Raw genomic sequence first — 20,087 nt, 5'->3', positions numbered from 1 at the left:
CTCCTGCACTACTGCTCATACTTCTAACCATGGCTGCAGTGCAGTTGCATAAATTACCAGAGCTTTGGTTCTTGCTGCTGAGATATCTTTGAAGCTCTGAAAGGTCACCTATCAGTAATTATTTTTGAATTAGTTTATAACACACAGTGTGGCCTTCTAAGAAAAAAAGACTTGCACACACAAAATTATCTAACATCATTAGCAGCACACGTTCATCATTTCATTAGCAAGACACCCATTTGGTTGGACAAATATAAAAACAAAACATTAAAGGCAAGTTGTCAAAAATGAAATCTTAGCATAAAGAAATTCGTTAGTTGATTTGGGATTTTGGGATCAAAAATTGTATTTTCACTTGTTTAAATGGGACATGTTTTGGCCGGAAGATAAATTGGTGGCGGCTTTTGCATGGCTTAGCCATTTTAAGCTTATTTAAGGAAATGAGACAACAATTCTAAAATGAAAACAAAAAATTATATCTACTAGCAAATATGGGGTTTTATTTGTTCAGCACAGCCAAAGTAGCACAAAAATTAAAACCTGGAATGGCACAAAATGTGCCCAGAATCATATACGAGTTAAAGATGCATTTAAAATAGGTTCTCTTTGACAGCCATAATCGTAGAGCAAAACTGCTCTACAATAAAATAAAAAAAATAGACAGCAACTCTGGGAGTGAATGGTAAATGGACTATAAAGCACTTTTCTATTCTATCTGTGCACTCAAAGCGCTTTATAAAAGCTGGGATAATTCCTGAGTCAGATCATTCTGTATCCAACATTTAGACCCTGATGGATGCATCTGTGAACAACTTTGGTATCTTTCAAACAAACTGGATCAGCCAGGGACCAAAACACCAAAACTTCCTGAGGTACATCCACCCCAGTGTGACATTAAAATTGCCTTCTGAGAATGCACTTAAAAGTCCTCTGCTGCCACCCTATGGTATAGCTTCAGAAACAATTTGACACGTTTGTTACTTAATGACATGATAATGGTAAGACATGGTAATATTTTTTAAAGACTGAGCACTAAATTTAACACTGTCAATGAAATAGCATTTGTACTTAGAAATATAAAACAATTCCTTCACATAAAATTATGACTAGTAGTGAAACTCTAAATGTAAATACAGATAAAGGGATGAATATTTATAATATTGACAATAATATTTTTATATGTGCAATAGCAGGAACTGGAAGTGCACACCACATCAGCAAACAAACAAAATCATTGAAACTAGTGATCCTTATGATTTACTGCATTGTGACAGGTGTGATTTCTGGTAACAGCTCTCTACTTGCGCTAGGAGCTTTAAGAGTGAAGAAGGGTTATATGGGAAGAGCTTCTTTGTGTGCAGCCTCGTTACCACCTCTCTAAGCTGTGACAAACAATGGACTGCTCTGACTGATATTTCACCAGTAAGCTGCCATGACAGAGATGTTGCGCGTGATGTTTTTTCACTCTGCAACACTGGCTGTAATAATCCTTCCGGTCTCGGACTCAGTAAAGCTGTTGACTTATATTGTTTCCCATTCAAGGCACAGACAGATTCCACTGTATTCTCAGAATCAGACTCATCAGAAGTATCATACTCTACAAGGCGAAGCTCTGAAGCCACACCTAGCCTTCCAGCTGGTGGAATAACACAGGAACCAGATTCTACTTTATCTGGCTCTCCTTTACATTTCAATGTTGACCTATCGGCGCCTAACTTCTTCTGCTGTGAAAGACAACAGTCTGACATAGTGATACGTCCACATGCTGCAGCGAAGCCCTGCCAATCATCTCGCAGGCATTTCAAGTACTGCACAAAGTACTCCAGAAAGCAGGTTTCAGCTGAGATCAGAAAGTCAAGGAGGATGCTATAGTCAAAGGACATGCTCTGAAGCAGAAGCACAAAGTGACAGTGAGGGTTAAAGCCAGATGCACAGGCCGTCTCCAACACTGCAAATTCATCCATCCCAGAAATCAGTCTAAAAATGAGAGAAAAATCTAATTAGAACACATCACGTAAACACTTACAGCTTATTTGAATTTGTCTCTACTGGTAAAGTGAAAGACAGTGAAGTATCAGTAAACAGTGACAGAAACACACACATATATATTTTAAATCTGAATACTTTTACATGTGTAGAAGTTATCTTTTAAGTATCTTTAAAGATGGTAAAATAACATCAGGACCTCTTTACCATTATAGTTTTTATATCATACCTAAATCTGGTATCTGTTTTACCTGTAATGAAGAAATATGTAGAGCAGAGCTTTAGCTGCCTCCATCATGTCATCATCCTGTTCTCCAAACAGCATGCTGATCCAGCAGCAGAGATGAGTGACCTCTCTCTGTTTGAAACTGTACTGTCTCAGGAAGCCCCACAGACTCTGCAGGTATGCATGAACCTCTGTTGCAGTCTTCACTTCTGTGTTAAGAAGATAATCATACGCCTAAGTCAGAGCAGAAAGGATATAAAGGCTTTTAAGATAATTGGTAAACTTTCTGGGTAAAACCTGGCCTGTTTAGAGAAAGCGATTAAAGGTAAAGACCCAACAATAATACAAAGAAAACTGCAGCAATCAAACAACCTCCTTTGAGTAAACATTTGGCGACAGTGGAATGGAAAAACGAAACTCTTTTAAAAGGACGAAACCTCCGTCAGAAACTCCGTCAGGGAGGAGCAGCCATCTGCCGCATAACCAGGTGGGGGTGATGGCAGGGAGACAGGACAAAATACATTTTATTTATTGATATCTATTGTCCACCTGGCACTTCGAGCTTCTCTCTAATTTATCACACTCAGTTCAGATAAAATACTTACTGTGGATGACTTAAACATCCATGTAGATGCAGCTTCAACTCTGCATTTAATCTGCTATTAAATGGCTTCTCTCCAAATGTAAAAGGACCCACCCACCACTTTAATCACACTCTGGATCTTGTTCTGACATATGGCATAGAAGCTGAACATTTAACAGTTTTTCCTGAAAACCCTCTTTTGACTGATCATTTCTTAATAACTTTAGATTACAATCATTGGCTACACAACATTTGAAATATCAAATGCTTTTAAAAATAAATGTCATTTTCAAAGCATTTGTCATCCATCCGCTCATCCAGATTTCTGTCTTTGATTTGACTGGTCAGGGGGAGAGAACAGACACCGAGTGAAATTCAGCATTTTTTTCATTGTTTTTCCACTGAATGTGCTGCTGAGATTTCTGGGTGAGGAAAAAAAACCCAGGACTATCACGGTTATCAAAAAGAAGAGCTTCAAATGATTTGTTTTTAATTTAATTGGTTTAAAGTTCAGCAACATCTTTAATTGTACTCATGCAAAAATGATGGATCATCAACCGTGCTGCACACAATCTCAAGTGTATATTTACTGGTATTCCTTTTTAATTCTCACCTGATCCTGCAGCTGTTTGGATGCAAAGCTCTATGGACTTGAGAATAATCAGGCTGACAGCTCTCAGCATCATGCAATCCCAGTTCTGAATTTGATCTCCCAGAATGTGCCTGGTTCCTCCAAAGAAAGCGCCAGACTGCATTTGAATACTCAGTAACCAATTGTCAGAAGCTGCTTTTAACACAGTCCGAGCTAGAATGCTCATATCAGAGCTCCAGTTTCCACATGTCCTCCCTGACGCCACATCCCCTGAAATCCAGTCCTCTCCAGCCTTCTGAAGGATTGCTCTCTTTAGAAGAAGCAGCACTCTCTTTTTAACATAATACTCTGAGGAGCAGCAGATGTTTAGGAGGGCCAACGAGTGAAGGTGGGTTATTCTCTGACTCTTCAAACGGACACCAGCTCCACATACCAAACTAGAAGAAGTCAGCACCTCAAGCAGGTCTAGCAGTAGACATAATGATGTTCCCCAGTGTGTGCTTCTGGTAAAATCCACTGAATGCTGTGACATGTGTTTCTTCTCTTCAGGGAGCAGTTTTGAACATAGAACACTTAGAGTGAGGTCAAAACCTACCAGAAGTGTCATGAGCTCTAATGGAAGAAAAAAAAAAAGGCATTCAAAATGTGAGACTAGACAAAATCAACCATCATCCTGTAAGCATCACAGGTTGCTCTTTTCTGCCCATATCTTACCCCAAGGAGTTAGCCTAGCTACAGAACAAATGATTTCAATAACAAACTCATCTTTAAGTAAATTCATTTAAATGTTCAAAATCTTAAAATGTTCTGGCTGCAGTTTCTACAATTTTCTGTATTTTTGTTACCATTATAGCCTAGATATCGCGGATTTTGGACTCCTTGAAAATTAAAATTACTAACACCGTTTACCTCGATGAGCTCCTTTAAGAAGTTTTTTGGAGACTTCAGTCAGTGACCACAAACAGGCATCTAATTCAGCACCAGGCCATGGGTTCTGAAATGCTTGTTCACATTTCCTCTGCCAGGCAGGACTGATAAATCCCTAGGAAATTTAAGCATACAAGAACTTAAATTCAATTTTAAACTGTCAAATCACAACAACAGTCGCTTCAAGGTGCTCAATATTGAAAGGTAAAGACACTAAAATTTTACAGAGAAACCCTAACAGATAACCTCCTATGAGTAAGGACTTGGCAACAGTGGGGAGGAAAAACTCCCTTTCAACCTTCATTTTAAAAGGGAGTTCCTTTCCACTGTTGTCCAACCCGTCAGAACCAGGTCGCGGCAGCCATCTGCCATGACCAGTCGGGGCGGGGGACCAGATAAAAGACATGCTGTGAAAGAGAGCCGTTGATGGTGAGTAAAAAAGGGTAAGAGAAGGAGAAACGCTCAGTGCATCTTGAGAGGACCCCAGCAGCCTAAGTCTACTGCTAAGTCCTACTAAGTGTGGATTCAAGGTCACACGATTCAGCCATAGCTGTAAGCTTTCAGAAAAAGGAAAGTCTTAAGCCTAATCTTAAAAGTAGAAAGGGTGTCTGTCTCCCAAATCCAAGCTGGAAGCTGGGTCCACAGACAAGGTGCCTGATACCTGAAGGTTCTGCCTCCCATACTACTTTTAAATATCCCAGTAACCACAAGTAAATCTGCAATCTGAGAGCAAAGTGCTCCATTGGGGTGATATGGTACTATACATCTTCCTGATGGCCACAATAAATGATGTGGCTCTTTGTTGTTTCACCCTGGATAGTGCTTCTGACACTCACTAGCACTTGGTCTCCTTCCCTCCGCTCAGCGTACAGTCTCAGAGGGCTAGATTTGGGGTGAAACCCTACATGCATAAGTAAGAAGCTTCCTTGTCTTGATGTCAGTGGATTTGATCTCCTCCTTTGGGTGTAGGTGGCGATTGCCTTGATCTTGTTCTTCCCATTCACCTACTTCTCAGGACCTGCCTTACTCGCTGGGGTGTTGTAGCTTTCCTAGTAGCCTTTTCATGGTTCCCAATTGGCTATTTTCAGTGTGTTGCCTTCTGATAGACCTTAGAGGATTGCAGTAGCTACCTTTCCTCTCTTTTTTTACTATTAGGGTTCTGCTCATCTTGTGTAGCTCTATGAATTCCAGGTTCCATATGTGAGGTTTTGAGTCATAGGCTTCCTTGTAAGTCCAGGTGGTGCACAGGTTGGCCAGTCTGGTCTTAGTCTTGAGTGAATGTTCCACCTACCAGTTGCTGAAGTTTTACCCTTACCCTAGAACCTTCTGGTGTCTCCTTTTACGTTACTTTAAACTTTGCTTTTTTCACCATTCTTAACATTATACACAATGAACAGTGTTGCATATTTTTTAATAGTATGTGATTTACAGTAGGTAGGCTAAAGCGCTTCAGTCATCTCAGAGACGGAAACAAAAAAACGTTGCTGAAGACGAATCCCCAAAGAATGACTACTTACAGATTTGCAGATAAGGTAAAAAACACAGTTTGATGCCGTCTTTGCAGCCAGATGTGAGATAATGTGGTCCTCGGCTTGGAACCGCTTTACCTATGGAAGAGGTAATTAAATCAATTATTAAGATAACTTTACGTCTTTACTCCCCTGAGCAGTGGTAGCACTTACAAGGTGCGTGATGAGATCCATGTCTTCAAGCAATACTTTTAGGACCTCCGCATAATAAAACCTAACGTCTGGATGCAGCCCCTGAGACGTCAGATTGGAAGAAACCCTCTCGAGGAAAGACATGCACATGCAAGTCAGCTCCGCACTGTTTTCACCGCAGTACTCTGAGGGGGAACCTTCTCTGCCTTTACCGTGGACAGGTCCACAAAAGCCGGAATATATTACGCTCGCTACATCGGCAGCATTTTGGGGGGGATACGATCCCGCAAGAAAGCACCTGTACGCTTCTGTCAAACAGTTAAAAAGCCCTGTCGTTGTGGACAGGTCTTCGTCTTTACAACTCATATTGCCCTCCATTGAGCTGCTACTTCCGCGTGGATCTCCCATGTGATATACACGGAAGTAGCCCTACAAAATACGTGAAGCATTACCAAAATAAAACAAAAAAGTCTAATAAATGAAAATACCACTTTATATTGTTGTTTTTACATTGTGGGAAATATATAATAGTGACTATAATACTAGAACTTTATTTACTACAATGACCATGGATTTATATAATGTGTCTAGTTTCAGAAAGTTCATTCTGTCAAACTGGACGTTTTCTGTAGGAGAAAGGTTTCTTCATCCAAACCACTCCTTTAATCTCAGCTGACTACAGAATATTGATGGAAACTAGCTCCACTGACTAACAATGGGCCGTGAGGTTAGTTTTATGATCATTAATCTGCAAATTGATTAATCAGAATAGCATCATCGTATATGCACGTTTCCTTGCCTTTCTGATTTATTTTAAATTAATTGCATCCTAAAATACAGTTTCATACGTCTGCTTTGCAAATGGTAGTTCTTGACGCGCTTGGGGCTGTGGAAATTATACTTTGATTGTGAAAGTCTGCAGACGGAAGTGTTATTGTTTTTGCTGATGGAGTCACGCTGGTGAAGCTCTTCGCAGACACTCTTTGATTAAGTCTTAGTGTTGAACAGTTAGATTATTCTTGTCATTACCTACAAAGATATGGATAAAAGTTTGACACTAGCTTCTTTGTTTAGTATTGTATTTGTGCTGAAAGTAACGGGATAATGCAGCTTTGACAACTTCAATCGTTCCGTATACCTGAAAGCTGATTGGCTCAGTTACACGTCGGTTCGGCGTCTGACAAGTAAGTCTTTGTTTTATAGAGCTTCTGTTTTGTCAATAAAGGCGTAGAATTCCTTTTAATATCCACACACGCTGTGTTTGGGGGTTTGTTTCTACCCAATTATAATAGTGTAAAAAGTCAAATGAAGCCAAATAAAATTAAAAACGAGCGAATGAGTTTGTTAGCTTTCTGGCTAACTAGCTTCAGCTAACCTTCTAAGAAACGTACAGCCGTAAACCATGGGTTATTCTAAAAGGATCTACTTTCGTTACACTTTCTGGGGTGGTGGAAACGAGCTATCTTCACCGCCGAGCTTTTGTAAGTTATATCTGTATACTTGTGCGTGCTTTGTATTATTGGTCATGTTAGCAAATAAAGCCACAGTGTTGTCTATTGTTTATCATAAACGAGTTAAACTAACGAGCCAAACTTTTAAGGTTTAAGGTAATGACAGATAGTTGCGTTTTCATTCATTTGCAAAGTTTTCCCAGGTTGGCTAAAAAATAGTGTAATTAGCAAGTTTAGCTTTGGGTAGTGTATATGCATATCATTATTTTTTTGTATTTAACTCTCTGGTTATTACTATTGTTTGGCTGCTGTGGTTTTCAGCAATAAATGGTGTGTATCCATAATCAATTGACTATGCCCGTTAGTGTTCACAATACTCTCCATTGCCTCTAATCTTTTTTTGATGACTGTGTTTGTGTGCCACAGGGAAACAAATTCTCAGTTCTTCAGTGTGCACCAGTACATCTGCAAATGCAGCTCTGATATGACTAAAAGAAGCCTATCTCTTCAGCTGGTCAAAAGGTACATTTTAATATCTAAAACTTTAGCTTTTGTTTATTTTTTTTTTAACATCAACATAATTTCTCCCAACAAGGAAACCAAAAAAACTTGCTAGACCTCTTTATCAAGTAATGGTTAAGCCTTTGTTAGCTGAAGCAAAAAAGTGACTGTCTCTGAAATTCCACTGTTGTGCCTGAACATACGTCAAACATGTACATTTTCAGATAACTTAATTTATAATTACATATACAACTTTTATAGTTTCGCCTCTATATTATTTAAATTCCAAGTTTTCTGCTTTTTATTCAGTAAGACTGAATTAAAGAAAAATGAATAAATTATAGTTTTTACCCCTAAGTTCTGAATGTCGTGGAGTAAAGATTTGTTTGCTGCTTTATAAATTATTTGTGCAATTCTGAGATCAACCGAATTTTTAAACTGAATTCAATGATTGTTTTTATCACAACTCACAACAGCAATAATGACTTGTTAATAATTTAATAAAAAATTGATTTGATGGTCTTTTGAAGTTTTGGTGTAGCTCAGGTGGTAGAGCACCTGCTAATCAGAAGGTTGGTAGTTCAATCCTCGTCTCTCCAGTCTGCGTGCCAAATATCCTTGGGCAAGATGCATCCGTCAGTGAATGCGTGTGAATGTTAGATAGGAAGCTTAGATAGAAACAGTATAGTATGCTTGTGTGAATGAGTGAATGAGGCAAGTTTTGTAAAGCATTTTGAGTGCTCAGACTAGAAAAGCGCTATATAAGAACCAGTCCGTTTACCATCTATACTCCACCAGTCTGGATTTGAAGTCAAATGTGTTCAAGTGCAGACTTTGAGCTTTAAGTCAATGTTTTTTCAGAGTTTGGATTAACTGCTGAGAAATTTAGGGTGATGGAGGGGCTGGAGCCTATCCTAGCTGCAGTACAGTAAGAAGCGGCTTACACCCTTTTCTTGTAGTCCCCTGTTTTTAGATGCTCAAAATTAACTGGACAGTTGACTCCAAAGCAGTTTCATTGCCAGATGAGGCTTGTTTCCTTGCTATGTCATCGCAAATGAAGCAGTAGAAGTTTTGCATTTTTGAATAGAAGTCTCAGACAGATGGCAGTGCATACAAGGTACACCATCACTAGGCTGGAAAAACCCCACAATAAACCAGAGAGAGATGGTAAGAAATTTGGCAGTGGCCAGATTAACAATGTGGTACATTCTTAAAAACAATTAGTGCACTAGCCAGCTCCGCAACACCGAAAGACCATAGCAGACAACTAATATGCCAGAGTTATTTCTGTAACAACATTGTTCACAATATTTCATCAAAAACACGCTACAGGTGTATCAGTGTCAACATCTATAATTTGGAGACCCCATCAATGTACACTGTATCAATACACATCATCAGTGTTAATACAGAACAATTTGCAGACTACTAGTTACACTCAAGAACAAGAAGATCACATTAAACTTTGTCAGAATCAGCTGGAAAGAAGCTGTAGTTCTGAAAAAACTATTTTTAGACCCATAAAACAAAGATTAACTTTAACCAGAGCGATGGGGAAAGTATTGAGAAGCAGAAAAGCAGCTCAAGATCAGATAGGCTCCTTTCCCGTTAGTACCTGCTCGGTTTGATTCGCCACCGATCGCCACGACTCGAATTGGATCAACTGGTTTTCCATTATAATCGAGTACGACCTAATGTGCGTTTTCATTGTCATAGCAACGTGTCCAAGTGTCCTGTTTATTGCATTAATATGCAACACAAACACTACAACAAAGGTGGGTGTCGAGGCAAGAATACACCTCCTGCTCGGTCTGTCACTTTTCGGCAGACTCTGGGACCACGGCATTGTTTTTTCAGGCAGAGCTGTGTAGAGATTTTTGAAGGGGCCGGTACTGAAAGGTAAAAAGGGGCACATGGGACCAGGGTGAATAACAACAACCCACATTCTTCAAAAATCTAATATGGATTCACATCATTTTATATCACTGTTATCAGGGGGGGACAAGGCAAAGCAAAGGTAGCCTGTTTCTTACCTGATGGGTACAATGTTACTGTTGAGGTGTTGCTGCTGCTCCTGCTGCTGATGGTGCTGGAGGGCAGGGCTGTGTTGATCTGACACTGTAGACATTTAAAAAGTCTGTAGGAGAGCTGGTAGCTGATTAAACAAGTGTTGTGAGATAATAATGAAATGCAAAGATTGGTGACAGCGCTTGGAACCAACCATAAGGCAACAGATTACAAAAACTGTGGGAAATAAACTAGGCTCTGCCTCTGAATCACTCTTTCCTCCTTCCATTGCCTCATCTCACCTATCCCTGTCCACTTGCTGTCCTTCTGAGAACAAGGCACAACTTGCTATTGCATTTAACTATCCACACTTAACAAATCCCATGATGCTTTGAGTATTTCTTCTTCATGTGTTCATAGACCTCTCTGCTTTGAGTCATACTTGTTATTAATCTCTTCCACAGCATGTCTTTATCCTGTCTTCCTTCTATCTCCCTAACCGGTTACGGCAGATGGCCCCGCCCCTCCCAGAGCCTGGTTCTGCCGGAGGGTTCTTCCTGTTAAAAAAGAGTTTTTCCTTCCGCACTCATGTGGTTGAAAAAAACATTTGATTCTGGAGGTTATTTAAACATATCATGAGATATAGATATTAGATTTTCCTCATCGCTCAGCCCTAGATCAAATAATGAGCTTCCCCAATATTTGAGGAAGCTCATTATTAATGTTAACCCTCAAACTCCTGAACATCATTAGTACACCATTTCAGTATTATTTTGATTCCTATTCTTATGCTTAAACTGCCTTAACATTTTGATTTTTTTTAAGATATTTTTTTAATGCACCACCTGTGTGTGCTTGATTTGTGTGTTTTGTCAGCCATTTATGTCCATTCAAGTCTGTCAGATCTACAATGAACTGCTTAAATTGTAGATCTTTGTTGCACTGAGGCGGTAGGCAGACACTGTACTGTAATGTATGAATGAGTTGGGTTTTGCACAAATTTATTTTAACCATTAAAATATCCTCAGACAGGTCAGATACAGTCCCAATCAAACGTTTACGACCACTTGAAAAATGTGAGTGAAGTTGGCTCCCCACCTTCTTCAAATCCATCAAATGTTTGTGCTGCAAATTGTTTTGTTTGTGCCGCTATCATTTTAAAGATATTAATAAAAATGTAAAGGTCAAAATGTCAACCAGCCCCCCCACATTACCCAAATCAAAAAAAAGTGGTGTCAAACAATTGTGCTACGTTTGTGCCGCTAAATGTTTTGTTTGTGCCGCTAATATCTTAAAAATGATAGCGGCACAAACTAACATTTTTGCAGCACAAACGTAGCGCAAACATTTGACACCACTTTTGTTGGATTTGAAGAAGGTGGGGGGGCAACTTCACTCACATACTTGAAAAATGGCAAAAAATCCTATTTTTCATGGTTGGATATTAACAGGGTTCCAAGTAGAGCTTCAGCATGCAACAAGAAGAAATGGGAGCGAGACCAAAAAAATTTTGATCATGCAATTTATTGAAAACGACACTTAAACTGACACAGGCTCTTAGGCCACTTCTATCATCAAGTTATGCGTTACTACTTTTTCAATTTTAGTATTGTCTTTTCAGATTAAAAGCCATGGCCATAAGTCTGAACTTAATTTCAGTCATGCTTAATGTACCATCTGAATATATTTACTGATTTTTATTTATTTATTTTAAACAGAGCTTAGGTACAGATGAAAATTACCATTCCGAAATGTGACAGGATGTTGAACCACCACTGCAGAAGGAACCCTGAGCTTCATGAAGAGCTGCAGATCCAGGCTGCAGTGGCAGCAGGGGATGTATACACTGTTAGGAGAATGCTGGAGCAAGGATACTCACCGAAGATCCGCGATGCCAATGGCTGGACACTGCTTCACTTCTCAGCAGCCAAGGGAAAAGAGAGATGTGTTCGAGTTTTTCTGGAGCATGGAGGTCAGACCCCCAACCCCACGACCTGAAAATGTTTTTGCTGTTAATGCTACAGGGCATTGTGTTACTAAAAAGCGGGCATTTATTCAGCTATGTTAGGTGAAATTTGAAAAGAAGTAACTTCTATAGCATTCAGATAAATATCCCTTAAACACCTAAAAAATGTTTTAATGGGTCCTCAATATTCCAGGTAACGAAATCCCAAAAGTTCATTCTTTTCATCTGGGCTTATCGTTCTCAATGGGAGAAGTTTTTTCACTCACCCCATGACTTCTTCAGTGTCAGTTGACTGCAGGTTTCCCAGCTCCTTAAACATAATCAGAACATTTGCATAATTACTGACTCTTGTTACTTGGATGAGACAAAACATCCCTCCCACTGAAAAGCTATGTCCAGATGAACAGAATCCACGTTTTGGGATATTATTCATATGACTTAAGATTTATCCAGATACCATTTTGTCACCCCAGAATATGATTATTATCGTGCATTTTCTGTTAGAATCAGAAAAACCATGGACATACACTCTGGAGATGACGGGCTAGCGCATCCAAATCAGATGACTGATTTAAGATAACATAGCAGCAGTGAGTCTCATACACAGAGTCAAGGTGTGCCCCAATTCAGGGCCTGCATCCTTCAAAAAACTACCTGGTCTGCATAGGCCAGGTGCTTTAAAGGCCAGCAGTGCAAGGCTGTTAAATGGGTTGGGTTGCCTAGCAACCATGCTTTTTCAAATGTTAGAAGTTGGCTGGGCAGTGTATATTTTGTAATGGGTGATAGGTCATATTGGAAAAAAACATGGCAGAAAATGCTGAAAAAGAAACCCACCACACTAATAAAATAATTAGAAAAATGTCCAACAAAACGTCAGTTTTCTGCATAACTCCATTGCACACGCTCACTCTCTCAACCTTTGCATTCCTGGGGCTGCTGTGATGCAGTGCTTCGGATTAATGTAATGACTCTTAATATCACTGAAAAGCGCAGAGTTGCTGCTTTCAAGAGCGGTTGCCATTTTTTAGATTGCCCAAATCATTCAAGAGTTGCAGTAGTTTAAAGAAACGTTGCAAAAACCTGTCACCAGTGTAGCCCTAACCTGTTAGGGTTAAAGGGTTAAACCTTTCTAGCGGTCCTGTACAAAGAGAGAACAGCCTTTATATTCTCTCCTGTTCTCCTCTCCATCTCTCATCTGGCACCGGCGAGCTCTTTTTCCTCTTCCTCTTACACTGCTGAATTTGTCCTGGTGTATCATCAGGGGTGGAGAGCCTCAATCTCATCAGTTCTCCCTCAAAGACATCACACATGATCTGCAGCAGTTGGTTCCTCACTCTGTCCTAACTCGTGCATAAAATGGACTGTTATAATTGGTCAGAATTAGCCTGTGAAAATAAATCTTACCTTTTTATAAAGAAGGAAAAAATTTATTTTCTTCATTTAATTATATATTTTTAAATTAATTAAAAATAAAACCTTAAACATGCCAGCTTCTAGCTTTGCTTGACATTGTGTAGAACAAACCTGATGATGCAAACTTATCAGTATGTTTTATTTTATAAACTGATTTCTTCTGAGCAACACAAATGTTAACAGAGGGAGGATTGTGCTGAAGCACACCATTCATTACAGTCGTAACTTGTCGTCTTTAACAGGCTCAATATTTTTCTTGCTTGTTTGTACAGGGATTCTCCAAAATGTCTGTTGATCACCATTAATGACAGTCTGGTATAATAAGTAGCTTTGTTAGGAATTGTGCTGGGCTTGTCTGCATTACTGTTTGACTGAATATTCATTAAGATGTGGCAATATCCAAATTGGCCAGCAGGGGTCACTGTGGAGATGGGTTTGATATTGTTTCAAAACCAGTACAATTCCAGCACAAATGCTTCAAATGTTTCAGTGTTTTACGAAGCTTCAGTTTGCCCATAACTAAACATTTAAATTGCTACATGAATAAGTTGTTACTTTTAAAAGTTGACTGTTTGGCCACTCCACTTAAGCCGTCTGCCATTATCTTTGAAAGATTTCCCATTGCCACCACCGCGCTATGACCGAATCAGCTTTTTGGGCAGTGAGGTATTGGTTCAGCTACTAGTTAGCTAACATACACTAATGTAAACCTATTCGCTGCAACCCAACCAACCCTGTAATGTCACGTACTAAACATGTTCTAAAAACTTTAACTTTGAACACTTATTTTCTAAATCCAACTTCACAGACTGTGTTAAATCTGTCAGTTTTTGAGAGCAGGGCTTTAGTGTAAATTAAGCTTTTATACATGCCGTGTTTCATGTCCACTTAAAGTATAATAGTCTAGCAGGAATGCACTGTAAATACGAATTGATGAAAAATTCTTTCTAGCAGATTATTCTTGGACTATACTATCTTGGCTTATCATAAATCATATAATATGAAATGTCTGCTGCATTTAACTCTTCTTTTCTTTTCACTCGTCTGTACAGCTGACCCCACAGTGAAGGACTTTATTGGTGGCTTCACCGCACTTCACTATGCAGCTATGCATGGCAGAGCACGCATTGCCCGACTGATGCTGGAGTCAGAGTTTCGAAGTGACATTATAAATGCAAAAAGTAACGATGGCTGGACGCCGCTGCATGTGGCTGCCCACTATGGTCGAGACTCATTCGTGCGGCTCCTGCTCGAGTTCAAGGCCGAGGTAGACCCTCTGAGCGACAAAGGAACCACGCCACTACAGCTTGCCATAATCCGCGAGCGCTCCAGCTGTGTACGGATCCTCCTTGACCACAGCGCCAACATTGACATTCAAAATGGCTTCCTGCTACGCTATGCTGTCATCAAAGGCAATCACTCATACTGCCGCATGTTCCTGCAGAGGGGAGCGGACACTAATCTTGGACGCCTTGAAGATGGCCAAACTCCCTTACATTTGTCAGCTCTAAGGGATGATGTGTTGTGTGCCCAGATGCTCTACACTTATGGAGCAGATACCAATACTAGGAATTACGAGGGCCAGACTCCGGTGGCTGTGTCTGTTAGCATGTCAGGGATTAGCCGGCCTTGTCTGGATTTCCTGCAGAAGGTCACAAGTGAGTAACACACTCTTTGTCATATAAGTCCGGTGGCATTGTGAAGAATATGCGAATGTTGTGTTTGTTGCATAAAGGAGGAAAAAGTAAATATTCTTAACTATGAAAGAAAATTAGGGGTGAAGGAAAGAAAATTGCTACAACATAGTATTGCAATATTCTGCCTGTTTTATTTTGTGCAACAAATATAGATATAGCATTCAGTATCAATATTTGGGATACCAAAATATTTCTTTATATCATTAAATAAATTAATAAACAAACAATGGGTTATCTCATGCACCACCATCCTGAAGTTAGCTATGCAAACTTAGACTACCAGTCAAAAGTTTTAGAACACCCCAATTTTTCCAGTTATTGCAATTCAAGTCATTCAGGTCCAATGAATAGCTTGCAATGGTACAAAAGTAAGTGGTGAACTGCCAGAGTTTTGGCTTTTTTGTTTGTTTGTTTTTTTAAAGGGAAAAAAAGGTAAGGTTGAAAACCGACTCGACAGCGTACAAAACATGTCAGCATGTTTTACACGACTAGATATGCAGATTTTGTTACTCTGGTTTTTTTTTTCTGAAGGCCCAAAATGACTATAGTACTGTGGTGAAAATGGCTCATCAGTGTTGTATATACATTAATCAACTGGCTCATGGCACGTGCATTTAATCTCTGATTTATCTCCTTTTTATGGTTGTGCTCTAGTCTTGAGATCATTTTGGGCTCTGGAATTGTGTGTTTGGGGTCAGTATATTTCAGCAACTTTGTACAGTCTCTGCCTTTCCCTTTTTACATACGTACAAGGGGGTGGGGGTTACAGGAAAGGAGACACAAATTGTACTTAAATAATTTTAAGTAACAAATAAGTGATATTCAGAACAGTTTCATTAATTTTAAGTGGGTAGTGCATAATTTTATGGTAATTTTCCAGGAAACCCAACAATGTTTCCCCATCAGCTGATGTGATCAGTGCCATTTTATGCAATAAAAATGTTTTTCTTCCCAAGCGTATCCAGACAATTTACAACATAACAGCACGCTACATGCACATCATACCACAAACATAGCTAAGTTTCTTACCGAAGCATGATCAGGAATCAGTAATTGTCAAGTCTGGACCACGTTTTTTTTATTCAGAACTGCCGTAACTGTTTTGTAGCATAGATTCAGCAAGGCTCCCAAAACATTCCTCAGTCATTGTTTCACCATACTGACACAATAGCATTACACAGTTTCTGCAGACTTGCTGAATCCTTCTATTCCACCACACCACAGAGGGTGCTCTGTTGGACTTGGTGAAAGAACCAATTTGAGGTTATTTAATATTTAAAAACATCCAACACTAGGGCTGTTCGATATAACCATATATATCAGATGACGATATAAAAACATCTATCGTTTGTTTTGTGGTGTCGCAAAATAAACTGTTTACGGCAATATTTTTTCATGCTTTTGATGGTCACTGTAGTTATTATTAATTCCTTAACGTTCTCTCTTTCTCTTATATTTAATATAACCACACTACGGACGGACAAGCGCCTGTATTTATGCGTTGTCGTTAGCAACAACAACAGTAAAACCATCGCATCACGTGTCCGCTTGTTCATTTTCCACATAAACCTTTCACAATAAAGCTCAAGCTCTCCTGTTGAGACTTCAAAATAAACTGAATCACGTGAACGAGTATGCAGAGTATTTTCGGATGAGAAGCCAAAAAGAGCCGTCAGGTGCTAAAAAATAAACCTTAGACTCAAACGTTAGAACAGGCTTTTCCCCGCAGCACGTCGTGTAATAAATACTCACAAAGAAACGGCGGCCGTTACAACTTATGTCTAAAAATGTATCGTTTCATGCATCGGTTAAAACACTCGACTCCAGCTACACGACGCCCAGCTGGAAACACTTCACGCAAGTCGAGCTGCCCGAGATTCACAGAATTTACAGAAAATGTTACATTTTTGTGATTTATATCGTTATCGGACGATAGAATTCTTATATCGGGATATGAGGTTTTGGTCATACCGCACAGCCCTATCCAACACCAACAATGTATTTTCACACCGAGAACTACCAGCTTTTCTTTTTTTAGGCCATTCTCTGTAAACCTGAGAGATGGTTGTGTGGCAGATGAAAAACCATGCCATATTCAGAGTTATTTGAATGACCTTTCTTCCCTGTTCTAACCCTTTGTTTGAATCTCAGTCGGCTGTTTTGACCGTGTGTGATGGGTATTTTTTTTTTTTGCAGAGGGTAGTGATTTCCAGAAAAAGAAAATTTGATAATATTATTAATATTATGTTATGTGCACCTTCACCCTGATTGATTATCTAACTTTCCTCTCAATTTTATTGTTTCACGTTTTATGTTTGGAATGCAGTAGGATGCAAACACTGCTGTGATATAATGTGAGATAAAGTAGAATAAAAACTTGAAGTGTTGCACTAATGGGGGCATGTGAGCACTGTCACCGTATGAATTATTAAATAACGAGACATCTACTCTTGCTAATAATTTTGCTCAGAGTTGATATTTCTTGCTCTGTTTTTGTCATGTTACTGGGGGTCAACGAGCTCCTTCATGTGTAGTCATTGTTTCTGTTCTTCTTTCAGGACAGCCTCGGACTCTACAAGATTTGTGTCGAATAAAAATCCGTCACTGTATTGGCCTTCAAAGCTTGAAATTCTTGGAGGATCTACCACTTGCAAAGGTTATGAAAGACTATTTAAAACACAAGTTTGACACTGTGTGAAGCAATAACACAAGAATAGGAGAGATGACAAATCTCTTAAGAGACTATGCAATCATCCTCATCTGAAAGGAAAGGTACAGAAACCAATTGTGAACTTGTTCACAGGGCATTTTCTTCACCTAGTTCTCAGTGCATTAAAACATTTTTTCCACTTCTATTCAACCTTTTTACAATAAGAAAAGTTGCCCAAGAATGGAAATGGATACACCTCAAGTTTGTTTTTGTTTTTTTCATTTTGTTTTTTGTGGTTTTGTAGAAAAGAGAAACCTCATTTGACTGCAGAAAACATTCTTACTGCACTTAGGATTTTTACTCTTTATTTTCCTTTTGTAAATGTGCATGATGATATTCTCCATGGGTATACTCAAAGTGTATTGATTGTCATTTTGTTTATCATTAAACCTTGTTTAAAACAAAGTGCTTCAATGATCATGATTATGATTTCAAAATTGTAATAATGATTTCAAAAATGCTATGAATGCTAATTATAATTGTTAAAAAAGCAAACAAATTCTCCAGTGCGCTCCCTGATTTGTTTTACTGCACAATACTTGAGCCTGAATCCAAAAGGCACTGCATTTACATTTCTGAATCACTACTTACAACAGGCATGTCTCCGCTGTATTCCTCACATTGATGGCTCTTTGAGAAAGGTGTGTCCTTCTGCTTTGAAAGGAGTAAGAAAAAATATGGAGCTTTAGGTGGAAATATGGATTCTGTGTTATATCTAACAGCATAGTGTCAGTAGCCACCTGTAGAATACTACTATACAAACATGAAAACAAGTTGTAAATTATTCCAAACAATTAAACAAACTTTCATACCAGCTAGTTTTTTGTTTGCTTGTCCAACCAGATTGAGGTTCATTTTAAAATAAATTGAAAGGTTTCAAGCTTCTACTGGATGCTGTGACAAAAGCAGCAAGAATATATTTTTATTACATTTAGTGCAGCATTGCTTTTTTTGTCATGGACAACAATAGACTATGCAGACATATTTAGAATTTATTATGACACAACAATATACCCAGTATATAGAGTTTTGCAACCGAGGTTAACGCTTGAAACTCTGTCACTTAAAAGGTGGGCTCTCAGTTTCTGTGCCATATGTAGTTATTGAGCGTGGAGTTCTGAAAGTCCGCGTTGAAGCTTGTTTCAAATGTGATATTCATAGCATTACTGGTTTAATCAGTCTGTTCTAGTGACAACATCCTGTCATTCCAGCATAAGTCACAATTACATAACTGTTAATCATGGCTAGATTCAGACATCGTGTGTCTGGTAGAATCAGGTTACATTAAGATATTTGATGACTTGTCAGAATTGGCAGTGTAACCACCTTTTCAACTTGAGTTCTCTCTGCTGTTGTCATGTCTTTGTGTTGTCTGTATTTTATTCAGCAAATACAAAACCGTATCCTGCCCCACTCATTGCACACGAGCACTGAGAAAGGATGATCTCTGTTCTACATCGGGAAAAGTAAATATGCACAGACCAGTGTCTCAATCATAGTGTAAATTAGAAGCAGGATTTATAAGACAAATGCTGTCTTTGTGATAAAACTCACAAGAGACCTACAAAGTCATAATCTGTTACTGTGACAGCATCCAGTTTTGTTTGTTACGTATTGACACCGATATGTAAAATTGAAATTGCCTAACTTAAAAAGAGCAGTGAGGCTGCTTATTTAAGCATGAGGTCAATCTTTCACATGTTAATGGGGAAAAGTTTTCAGGCCTGCAAAAGCAATTCATGGAAGCAAGAATAATAAAGTCCTGAATTAGTAACATGGATATACAATCACTAGAAGCTAAGATCAGTGTAAATATGTGACATGAACAAGAGATATTTTTTGGAGAATTTATTTAAACAATGATCTCTAAATGTATTTAAAGTTTGGAAAGTATTGTGATCTGTTTGTTGTGACTCATGTTTCTTTTTGTTCAAATACATGAAACATTTGGAATCAGTGTGTTTGATTTCTATTGCAGAAATGCTTTCTTAAAATTAAAAAAACTTGCAGTTAACTGTTTTGGGAGAGATACTGTGAATCTTTTTTTTTTTTTTACTTATTACAAAATAAAATGCAGGCTTTGGCGTTGAAACAGTGCAGCTAAGATTTTTCCTTTGTCTTGCATGGTGGAATTGTCTGTTTCCCAAAATGTTACATTTACAAATCAAGTCATCTGCAATGACGTCAGTATTATTTTCACATTTAAATTTTGCATGTTTGTCTTTTAGGAAAAATGCTGATTTTGACACACCAGCTTTCTACAGGTGCTGGTCATAAAATTAGAATATCATCAAAAAGTTGATTTATTTCACCAATTCCATTCAAAAAGTGAAAGTTGTATAATGTATACATTCGGTCCACACAGGC

General features: G+C 38.7%; 2 protein-coding genes across 3 annotated transcripts; one reads left to right on the top strand and one right to left on the bottom strand.

Annotated features, from left to right (window-relative positions):
* Nucleotides 1-459: 459 nt before the first annotated feature.
* Nucleotides 460-6,390, bottom strand: lins1 (lines homolog 1). Its single transcript, XM_084923137.1, has 6 exons — nt 5,997-6,390; nt 5,832-5,921; nt 4,297-4,429; nt 3,409-3,999; nt 2,238-2,421; nt 460-1,977 (listed from the first exon to the last, which is right to left on the bottom strand). Exons 1-6 carry the CDS (start codon nt 6,381-6,383, stop codon nt 1,251-1,253), a joined length of 2,112 nt encoding a protein of 703 aa, XP_084779263.1. The 5' UTR covers nt 6,384-6,390; the 3' UTR covers nt 460-1,250.
* A 515-nt stretch (nt 6,391-6,905) lies between these two features.
* Nucleotides 6,906-19,817, top strand: asb7 (ankyrin repeat and SOCS box containing 7). 2 transcript variants are annotated; one of them, XM_084923122.1, is made up of 5 exons: nt 6,906-7,159; nt 7,853-7,948; nt 11,653-11,906; nt 14,366-14,971; nt 17,569-19,817. In XM_084923122.1, the coding sequence occupies exons 3-5, from the start codon at nt 11,666-11,668 to the stop codon at nt 17,706-17,708; spliced, it is 987 nt and encodes a 328-aa protein (XP_084779248.1). In that variant the 5' UTR covers nt 6,906-7,159; nt 7,853-7,948; nt 11,653-11,665; the 3' UTR covers nt 17,709-19,817. The 2 variants fall into 2 exon arrangements, with proteins under 2 accessions (XP_084779248.1, XP_084779255.1); XM_084923129.1 differs by lacking the exon at nt 6,906-7,159 and adding an exon at nt 7,171-7,456.
* The last annotated feature ends 270 nt before the right edge of the window (nt 19,818-20,087 follow it).

This window comes from Perissodus microlepis, chromosome 1 (assembly GCF_051167445.1).
Source record: "Perissodus microlepis isolate ML-2025 ecotype Zambia chromosome 1, ASM5116744v1, whole genome shotgun sequence".
In the NCBI taxonomy this organism is placed as follows: domain Eukaryota; kingdom Metazoa; phylum Chordata; class Actinopteri; order Cichliformes; family Cichlidae; genus Perissodus; species Perissodus microlepis.
Note: the sequence above shows the minus strand (reverse complement) of the source record. Positions and strands in the feature narration are given on the sequence as shown.